At 34.8% G+C, this 11,411-nt stretch overlaps 1 protein-coding gene across 1 annotated transcript in view; it reads right to left on the bottom strand.

Annotated features, from left to right (window-relative positions):
* Window positions 1-364: 364 nt before the first annotated feature.
* b4galnt3b (beta-1,4-N-acetyl-galactosaminyl transferase 3b) overlaps window positions 365-11,411 on the bottom strand; it is a 31,957-nt gene continuing 20,910 nt past the window's right edge. The window contains exons 12-20 of the mRNA XM_081372363.1: window positions 11,263-11,363; window positions 10,788-10,852; window positions 9,051-10,437; window positions 7,779-8,032; window positions 6,292-6,445; window positions 4,752-4,824; window positions 4,449-4,602; window positions 3,757-3,883; window positions 365-2,372 (exon numbers count right to left, since the gene is read on the bottom strand). Of these exons, the coding sequence (XP_081228489.1) occupies window positions 2,264-2,372; window positions 3,757-3,883; window positions 4,449-4,602; window positions 4,752-4,824; window positions 6,292-6,445; window positions 7,779-8,032; window positions 9,051-10,437; window positions 10,788-10,852; window positions 11,263-11,363 (2,424 nt within the window). The 3' untranslated portion in view covers window positions 365-2,263. The remainder of the gene's footprint in view (window positions 2,373-3,756; window positions 3,884-4,448; window positions 4,603-4,751; window positions 4,825-6,291; window positions 6,446-7,778; window positions 8,033-9,050; window positions 10,438-10,787; window positions 10,853-11,262; window positions 11,364-11,411) is intronic.

The following is an 11,411-nucleotide window of genomic DNA, read 5'->3' as shown; positions in this document are numbered from 1 at the left end:
TCCTGTTTTAGATAAAAAGCCAAGTCTAACTCGTTCATTGTAGCGGCCAAAGCCGTTTCAAACAACTGGTGTTCATCCATAGCCATCTTGCAATGTTTACTAATGACTTCAACGTCACAGTGCTGTCATCATCTGTTTAGCTCGCCTCTGGCCCGCCTATATCAGATAACCCGATGTGATTGGTGCAGCTCATATCGAGGGGCATATTTAATGAGCATCATTACTCAACACCAGAGTAACTCGCTGAGCAAATTCAACTTGTGCTCTCGTGAGAACTCTGGATTACCAGGGTAGCAAAAAGCATTTAAAAAGGCACCACCTACAAATGAATATTTTGTCATTATTCACTCACCTTCATGTCATTCCAATCCAAACACTCCTTTAATTTTTTTAATAAAAGACAAGGCACAAACTGTATGAACATCTACATCAGAGAAACTATGTTGAAGGTTCTTCATCAATGAATTTTCACTGCCAATCACAAACATGACTCCACTTTTGACCGAACAATTGATAAGGTTGGTCATAAATGCACACCTCAACAAAACAAAACCTGGAGACATTTTATTTTAAGGTTGTTGGTGATCAACGAGACATTTTAACTTTGCCTCCTACAAGAACATCCTTCATATAAAAATATATGGAAAAAAATAAAAAACAATGACACAATTGACTGTCAGATCTACAAAGCATTACATCTATTTTTTGTTTGTTAAAAAAAAAAAAAAAAAAAACAGCAAGGCAGTACCATTTAGAGAATGTATAACCATTGAAAATAATTTTTGGAAAACCAGCACCAAATCCCCACAAAAAAGAGTGTACAGTAGATTTCCATCTGAAATTAAACAACATAAGGCACTTATAGATGACCATGGCTTAGTTCAGCTTTCACTGGGCAGTTATTCATCACAATACACACTCATAAACCAAATGATAACCCACAGAATAAATGTGTGTGTTTGATGAATATTATTAGGATCTAATTTGTTTTAAGTAATACTGCACATGGTTGAATCAGTCTGAATCAACATGAGCCGGGTTTAATGGCTGGAATGTGTCATGAACACAGAAGAACTTGCATGGAAATCAGGAAAATCCCTTCCTTTTGTACAAAAAAAAAATGGCATTTATAATCAAAACACCTTGAATTTCACTATAAAATGGCAAATATCAAAAAGACAAGGCTATTTTATACCCAATACCTCCCCCTCCCCCAAAAAATTACATTTTGGATAAAGAAAATGAAGCCTTCAATGAAGGTACTCTGACAGTATGTTTAATGACAATTAAGCACATCAGTACAGTTCTCATTAATAGAATGAATGTTTGAAACTTTTAGTTTTCCTGTACTGTATTACAGTAACAAAATATGATTTTTGTTACATTTAAATCAGAATAAATTTAAGGCATCACAGCAACTACTTGCATGATGTAAACAGAATTTCAATTTAATAATGTGCCTTTATTTTTCAACATTACAGTAATGAGAATTTTGAATTAAAATGTGCTTAATTTTCATTAATATTTCGGGGAAAAGAATTCTTTAAACAAAATTTCTTCTTTCTTTTGTAAATTGGGGACGAAATATGGCACAGACGTGTTCTTGACAGGCTTTATTCGATTGACCTGAAAACGGATCAGCATTTCTAACCGGAATTAATTCACTATTCAAAAACACGCTCTGTGCCTCTGGGAATATTGCACATCTCTTTGGTTTTGTCCACAGATTCCTTCAGTCCCTAAGAGGTCACACAGCATAAAACACATAACAAGTGTGCAAAGTCAAACCCCTCACCCAAGACACTCATCTACCTGAATAAATACACATTTTCTCAGTATATACATCTCATTGTACGTCACATTTCTGTCAGTGAGAACAGAATATTTAGCCAGACGCAGCTGAAGGCATATTATTGACCTGGAAGTGATGCCAGCACCAAAGTGATGCTGAAACCTTCAATGACCTCAAAATGTTCGTTTAGCTCAGTTTACAGTCTTTTTTTCCTTGACAGTGTAGTTGGCATTAGAGAAACATTTCAACTCTGGAAATGATCCCATAGCAGCTGGAGATGTTGCATAACTCATCTTCAAACAAAACATCACCTTTTCCTGAGTCTCAGTGTTTGTTTCCACTAATTTTCACCTCAAAATCACCTTCAATCAGATGCGATCTGGAACGCACATCTGGAATGTCCTGAGGTTCACCAAACGTTTAAAGTGCCGTGGTAACCGTTGCTCAGCAGCGGCGAGGCTGTTGACTCGGTTACGTGTTGCGCAGCATCTGGCGATTCCACATTCCACGCTTTGAATGAAAGTGATGGAAGAAGTTCCTCAGGTACAGACGCTCCACCTCCAGCCCACCCTGAAGGATCCTACAGACCACAGACAACACAAGGCACTTCACACACCAAATAATGTTTGTTATACATTAAGGATGCACTGATACTACATTTCTATCTAACACGATAAGATGAATTATTTTCATGTTATAGGTAACGATAAATAGCCAATATTAATATTATAGGAAAGGCAAGTTTATGTACATAGCACATTCCATACATGATGGTAATTCAAAGATCTTTATGTAAACAAAATAAAAATATTTTTTTTTAATTCTATACTATTTTAGTAAAAAATGTATACTATAAAAAATATATATAATATACAGTACCAGTCAAAAGTTTGGAAACATTACTATTTTTAATGTTTTTGAAAGAAGTCTCTTATGCTCATCAAGCCTGCAGTAAAAAAAAAAAAAAAAAAAAAAAAAAACAGTAATATTATGAAATATTATTACAATTTAAAATAATGGTTCTCTTTTTTAATATATTTTAAAATGTAATTTATTTTTGTGATGCAAAGCTGAATTTTCATCAGCAAGTACTCCAGTCTTTGGTGTCTTATGATCCTTCAGAAATCATTCTAATATGATGATTTGATACTCAGTTATTATCAATGATGGAAACAGTTGTGCTGTTTAATATATTTTTTTGGAATACTTTTTTTCAGGATTCATTGATGAGTAAAACGTTAACAGCATTTATTCATAAAAACAGCATTTATTCAAAATAAAAACATTTCTAACAATATAAATCGTTACCATCACCTTTTATCAATTTAACGCATCCTTGTTGAATTAAAGTACTAATTTCTTTAAAAAAAAATAGTTATTGTGACTTTTGAACGGTAGTGTATATTGTTACAAAAGATTTCTATTCTAAATAAATACAGTTCTTTTTTAACTTTTTATTCATCAAATAATCCTGAAAAAAGTATCTCAGGTTATAAAAAAAATATTAAGCAGCACAACTGTTTCCAACATTGATCATAAATCAGCATATTAGAATGATTTCTGAAGGATCATAAGACACCAAAGACTGGAGTACTTGCTGATGAAAATTCAGCTTTGCATCACAAAAATAAATTACATTTTAAAGTATATTAAAAAAGAGAACCATTATTTTAAATTGTAATAATATTTCATAATATTACTGTTTTTTTTTTTTTTTTACTGCAGGATTGATGAGCATAAGAGACTTCTTTCAAAAACATAAAAAAATAGTAACGTTTCCAAACTTTTGACTGGTACTGTATATTAAGTTTTATTTTATATAAATAAAAGTCAAAAACTAAAAGCAATCACTTTAAATGAAATCCCAACATCATAATGCACAGTATGAAAAAAGGATACTGATACTGACTCACACTAAAAAGCTGTGATTATGGTTTTTATTAGTGTATTGTCTCACGACTGACCTGTCCAGTAGTTCCCAGTCCTCTCCGCCCCAGCGGTCAGTGAATTCTCTGGTGTTCATGCCCCCAATAAAGTCCAGGTCTGATTTATAAATTCCCAGAAGTCCAAAGCCATTGACCTCCCAGTAACCTGCACATTAAACACACACTGTGAATCTGGTATTCAGCGGTTCTGCTGTGAATTTAAACATCTACATTACTGTTAAAAAAAAAACTTTCATTGAGCAAGGACCCATTAAATTGATCAAAAGTGACAGTAATGACATAAATGTTACAAAATATTCAAATAAATGCTTTTCTTTTGAGCTTTCTATTCATCTTTCAATAAGTTACTACACAACTATTAAGTAGCACAAATGTTTTCAACATTGATAATAAATGTTTCTTGAGCAGCAAATCAGCATATTAGAATGATTTCTGAAGGATCATGTGACACTGAAGACTGGAGTAATGACGCTAAACATTCAGCTTTACATCACAGGAATAAAACTAAAATAGAAAACAGTTATTGTGTATTGTAATACTACTTTACAATATTCCTGTTTTTAATGTATTTTTGACACGCATAAATGCAGCCTTGTTGACTTCTTCAAATATATTAGTCTTAAAAACCACAAACTTTTGAAAGGTATTGTATTTGTTGAATCTAATTCTCTCTGATGTATTTGACAGTGTTATTAGGTAAAAGACTGTACCATCAGGCTCCAGAGGTGTAGCGCCACAGTTCAGTCTCATGACTATGGGAGCAAAGGCCATGCGTCTCTCCACACAGTGTTTTCTCACAGTGTCGATGAAGCCAGGAGGAAAATGGATGTGCAGATCACAAAGAAACACAATGCTGTGATCGTCCTGACAGAGAGACAGACAGACCTTAATTGAGTGACATTCATCAGCTTGCATTAGAGAAGATCAGGCATGTTTTGAACACAAGTTTTAGAAATTCAAGCATGTTTTGTGCAAGTGTGGTGCATGTGAGTGATTGTGTGTGTTAATCTTACAGTAATGAGGTCAATTCCTGCTTGCAGTCCTGCTGATCTCTCAAAGTTTCCACTCAGCCGGAGGTACTGATACCTGAAATAGAGGACACACAATAGAAAAGGAGTCAAAGTGAGGTCTCATTTTACAAGGTCTGAAGTACATGAATTGTTAAAACAGTGTCTTTAAAGGAATAGTTCACCCAATTTTTTTTATTCATTTACTCAAGTTTCTTTCCTCTGTTGAACACAAAAAAAGATATTTTAAAGAATGTTGGTAATCGAACAGTTGATGGGCCCCATTGAGTTTCATAGAAGGGAAAAAATACAATGGAAGTCAATGGTTACCGTCAACTGTCTGGTTACCAACATTCTTTAAAATATCTTTTGTGTTCAACAAAGGAAAGAAACTCATACAGGTTTGGAACAACTTGAGGGTAAGTTCACCCAAAAATGGACATGTTTGGGTGAACTTACCCTCAAGTTGTTCCAACTTGTTCCTACCCTTTAACACTGTTTTAGAAGAACCAGGCAAAATAAAAATATATAATTATAATATGATAGCTACAGAAACATGAAATGACAATGTGCCAAATGATCAAGGAATCAAACTCATGAAGTTCAGTGGTTCACTCTACAGGGTGGGCCATTTATATGGATACACCGTAATAACATGGGAATGGTTGGTGATATTAAAGTCCTGTTTGTGGCACATTAGTATATGTGAGGGGGCAAACTCCTCAAGATGGGTGGTGACCATGGTGGCCATTTAGAAGTCGGCCATCTTGGATACAACTTTTGTTTTTTTCAATAGGAAGAGGGCCATGTGACACATCAAACTTATTGGTAATGTCACAAGAAAAACAATGGTGTGCTTGGTTTCAACGTAACTTTATTCGTTAATGAGTTATTTACAAGTTTCTGACTACTTATAAAATGTGTTCAATGTGCTGCCCATTGTGTTGGATTGTCAATGCAACCCTGTTCTCCCACTCTTCACACACTGATAGCAACACCGCAGGAGAAATGCCAGCACAGGCATCCAGTATCCGTAGTTTCAGGTGCTGCACATCTCGTATCTTCACACCATAGACAATTGCCTTCAGATGACCCCAAAGATAAAAGTCTAAGGGGGTCAGATCGGGAGACCTTGGGGGCCATTCAGTGTGTGAAGAGTGGGAGAACAGGGTTGCATTGACAATCCAAGACAATGGGCAGCACATTGAACACATTTTATAAGTGGTCAGAAACTTGTAAATAACTCATGAATGAATAAAGTTACGTTGAAACCAAGCACACCATTGTTTTTCTTGTGACATTACCAATAAGTTTGATGTGTCACATGGCCCTCTTCCTATTGAAAAAACAAAAGTTGTATCCAAGATGGCCGACTTCTAAATGGCCACCATGGTCACCACCCATCTTGAGGAGTTTGCCCCCTCACATATACTAATGTGCCACAAACAGGACTTTAATATCACCAACCATTCCCATGTTATTACGGTGTATCCATATAAATGGCCCACCCTGTACTATGCGTATAATTATAAACCTGTAAATGTACCTGGGTAAATAAGAGTTTTGTAGTGCTTTTTCTACGTTGATATCAGTGCTTTCGTAGTCGGTAATGATGACGTTGAAGTTCTGATCTCCAGTGGTGCGGTATAACTCCTCCATGTCAGAAATAAACTGCTGTACCCAACGGGCCTGGTTCTTCACTGCAGACACACAAACGCACACAGTGTCTTGTTAAGATATTTCATGCAGCGGACAGTAAACGTGTACATAACCCAGCCAACACTGAGCATCCCTTCAAAATTATGGTATGGTTCGGTTTTAGTTATTTATTTTAGAAGCCAGTGTTCTGAGAACATTCTTTTTAGGTTTAATTTTTTATAACCATAAACAATCCCTAAAATGTTGCAGTTTTTACATATATAAATATATAATACAACAATAAATAAATACACTACTGTTCAAATGTTTGAGGTCAGGAAGATCTGAAAAGTATATTATTAAGTAATACTGAAAACATATGAAACTGAAACTGTTTTCTAAATGTTTCTTGAGCAGCAAATCAGCATATTATAATGATTTTTAAAGGGTCATGTGACACTGAAGATGCTGTAATAGGGCTGAAAATTCAGCTTTGTATCACAGAAAATATATTCAAATAGAAAACAGGCATTTTAAATTGTTTTTACTGTATACTGTATACTTTTACTGTAAGAGCTCAGATGCAAAAGCCTCTAAGTGCCATTTGAAATTTTCTTCTAGAATGATAATTTTTATCAAGCTCATATATTTAAGTTAAGTAACTTCACTTAAATGGCAATGAAGAATACCTATTAATTGTCATTTAAGTGAAATTATTGAACTTAAATATACAAGCTTGATAAAAATGATCATTCTAGAAGAAAATTTCAGATGGCACTTAGAGGCTTTTGCATCTGAACTCTTCATATATATATATATATATATATATATATATATATATATATATATATATATATATATATATATATATATATATATATATATATATATATATATATATATATATATATATATATATATATATAGTAAGATATCAATGTTTTCAAAAGAAGTCTATAATGCTCACCCAGGATAGACAGACAGACAGACGTACGTACATACATATATATACACACATATACATACACCACACATACATACATATTATACATATCATATACACAGTATATACATTTATAAACCAAATTTATATAAAATCAAATTTATAAACCTAAAAAAAGTTACAGAATGTAACTGAGAAGATTTTTAAATAGACAATTATGCATAAACATATAAAATCAAAGCTGTTTCAATATGCTGGTGTAACTTCTGCTAAACCATCCAACTTTTGTGTAATGACCATTTAAAATGATCTTACTGCTGGTTACCAATATAAAGGTGTTTGGATTGTGCCAGTAATAGACTAGAACAACCCATCTTTCTTAGTAAGAAAGCGTCTTGAATAAATTTCAGAAAATCTGGTTCTTCACCCTTCTCTATTTGAGAGAGTTTTACCTGGGATGATGAAGTGGACAGTAGCTGTTGGGTTCCAGTAGAAGTTATATGGATTGCAAAGCTTAAGTTCTTCATCCTTAACCTTTTGTTTTTTATGAGAACCCCGATCTTCAGTTCTTTTCACAAAGATGTACTGAACCAGGCGCAAGTGGTTTCCTGAAGCCTCCAGCAGGTCCAGTTCCAGGAGATATCTACTGCCCCGATTATAATCAGGCTTCTTCTCAATGTTCACGATACGATCTAGAGAGAACTGCCTACACACACACACACACACCAATTTATGTCTGAGATTAATTCAAATGTTCAGAATGGCATATTACCATACTACTCATACTATTGTTACTGTTCAGAGATTTTCTGCATGCAATCCATGCTACAGGACCAGAGCATACTATATTCCAAAATGCAATGCGCTTGACTTAATCTTCCAATTTTCACTATGACGAATGAACCAGAAATAATTAACTAATATTTTGATGTTTTGTTTGATCAGAATCCCAAAAGATCACACACAAACTGCATAGTGCATACAATTTAAAATGCTATGTTCATTAAACAATAAAATAATACACAGTATATACTACCATTCAAAAGTTGGGTTTGATAAGATTTTTTTATGTTTTTTTGGAAGAAGTCTCTTATGCTCACCAAGGCTGCATTTATTTGATACAGTAAAATCAGTAATATTGAGAAATTTTATTACATTTTAAATCAACAGCTTACTATTTCAGCATCATTTCTCCAATTTCAGTGTCACATGATCCTTCAGAAATCATTCTAATTTGGTGCTCAAAAACAGTTCTTATTATTAGTAATGTTGAAATCAGTTGTGCTGCTTCAAATTTTTGTGGAAACTGTTACACATTTAATTTTTGGGATTATTTGATGAATAGAAAGTTCAAAAGAACAGCGTTTATTTAAAATGGAACTCTTTAGTAACATTACTCACTTTTGACCAATTTAATGTGTCCTCGCTGAATAAAAGTAGTAATGTTTTAAAAAAACAAAAAACTTTTTTTTACTGTGCCCAAACTTTTGAACGATAGTGTATAATTTGCAGTATTTACGGAACACGTTACTTTCTGAACAAACCAATACAAAGAAATGTGACCCTGTTGATGCAAGTTTCACATACTATTTAAAAAAAAATGGCAGGCAGTGTACTGTATAAAATGTGTGGTATGCAATATGCTAGTATTCCATTCCAAACACCATTTTCCATATTGTATTAATCGGATATTTGATTCAAAATAATTGTAACAGTCAGCCTACCTTGGATATTTCTTGTTTAGTTTCTTCATAAAAGCTTCGACTACAGACAGCGCTTCTGATTCGTCGAGCAGCAGGTTTCCAGACACATTACACTTCAGATCGATCCAATCGGAGCGCATGGCATACAGATCTAGGGGTTTAGCCTGGAACGTCTGAGACCACTTGACTTCCACGTCAAACACAGCCTTATTGATGAGGTCGTAGTCTTCTTCATCAGAGAAACCATGATCCACCAAAGCATCTTCTTCACCTCGTCCATCGTCATTCTCTTCCATATGTATTGCACTGTCCTGTATCTCATTTCCCCTTCTGGCATCATTTACACCACCCCAGTGCTTATGTTCTTCTGTGGAGAGGACCCACGTCTTGTGCTCATTGCCCTTTTTATATGATGTGTTTTGCTGTGGATTTTGGGTGATTTGGAGATGATGTGCCACTTTTGTATGCTTGATGATATTGTCATCATCTACTACAGCCTTTTCAGGGTTGTCCTTCAAAACATGCACAGCTTTTTCTGCTTTACGTTTTGGGTGTTTGGGCCTCATCGTTGCTTCTGCTTTGACTTCATCCCCATCCAAAGATGGTCGTTCATCTGTCCTGTTGTTCTTCTTTACCTCTACCACATCTAATGAGTTCCTGGGTGCTTTGTCCACATGTTCTCCCAGAAAGACTTTTCGATTACCCATCCGATTTAAAAGGTCATGACGTTCATTCTGGACCTCATCAAACATGGCAGGGTTAGTCACTGACCTTTCCTTCAACTCATCAACTTCTCGTTTGTTCTCCATGGGAATATCTCTGTCTCTGACTGCAACAGGGTTTGGATTTCCATCGCTACTATTGCCGTGTTGGGCTTTAAGTGGGTGGAGCTCAATTTCACCATCCTGTTGGAGCGATTGGGCCATTTGATGTTTCACCTCTGACCTCCAGCGGCCTTCTTTCTGAGCTGGTCCTGGATTCTGCTGATCAGGTATCTTCTCCATGATGTCATTCTGAATCGGTTGAGCAACCACAGAGTCTTTTTCCTTTCCCTGGTCATAGGTCTTCACTTCAGAAGGTTTATTTTGGAGGTAGTGTTGGTCCTTCAGGTGTTTTTGAGAGCGTCTCTTTTTCTTCCTTCTCGGTTGGTGCTGTGGTTCTTCTGGGAGGTTCTGTGGTTCTTCAGGTGGTTTTTGGACTTCCTTAGCTTGGTTATCTTGGTCTATCTGTTGAAATCTGACATACATTTTCCCGTCTTGCCTATTTTTTCTGATTATGCCACTTTTCTGGACAGAGAACAGTTTGCGGCGCATCTGCATTGAGTAATCGTAATATTCACCATAATCTTGGAGAACCTTGTTCCTCTCCATACCTTCCTCTTGCTGCTGCTTATCATAATTTCTATCTCCTACAGGGAGATAAAGACAAGCATGAGGTGTCTTGAAATTGGGAATAAATAAACATTTTTAATTAAAATGTTTTATGTTCTAAACCATCATGCGGATTGCATATTTTAACACAAAAGTTAAAGATAACAAAACTGACCCCATTTAAAAAAATGTACCTGATCTTATTACACACAATTCATTATATGTTATTATTAATAAGACAAACATGTTTTTTTCATAATTTCACAAAATTAAGTCCTGCTCATTTCCTGCTAAATATTCTTGTCGCATTAAAGAAGTTAAATACATTGAGAATGTTGTTTTAATGTTGTTGTAAATACACCGCTAAAGCACTATGTGTTTGCTGTACCTTTGAGTTTGATGGACTCTTCGTTTTCAGGCAGATCAAGTTGAATGTATTTTGAGAAGCCATATCTGAAAATAAATGATTTGATTTGAGATCATAATACACAACGGTGCATGTGATGATGAACCAGGTCAATGACATCATCGATAACACACTACAGACAGTACACAGCCATTCAAATGTTTGAGTTTTTTTTTTTAATTAATACTTTTAATCATGTTAAAAAAATATTTAATTTAAAATAAATGCTGGTCAAATTAATCAGCGTATTAGGATAATTTATGAAGGATCATGTGACACCGAAGACTTGAGTAATGATGCTAAAAATTCAGCTTTGCCATCACAGGAATAAATTACATTTGAAATAAATTCAAATACTTAAAATTGTAATAATATTTCTTTTTACAATATTTCTGATCAAATAAATGCAGCCTTGTTGAGCATAAACATAAATGGTAGTGTAGTTGTGTGTGTCTACCTCTCCAGGTAGTATGGATTTGCAAGGTAGAAACATTTGTTATCGCTCTCCATGTGTGTGAGCCGTGTGTAGTCATTGGGATACACATACGTCAGGTGCACCTGCATCAGATTAGATTGATCAAGATCATGCTCACATAGGCATAACAT

This window comes from Scardinius erythrophthalmus (assembly GCF_964197995.2).
Source record: "Scardinius erythrophthalmus genome assembly, chromosome: 8".
Taxonomy (NCBI): domain Eukaryota; kingdom Metazoa; phylum Chordata; class Actinopteri; order Cypriniformes; family Leuciscidae; genus Scardinius; species Scardinius erythrophthalmus.
Note: the sequence above shows the minus strand (reverse complement) of the source record. Positions and strands in the feature narration are given on the sequence as shown.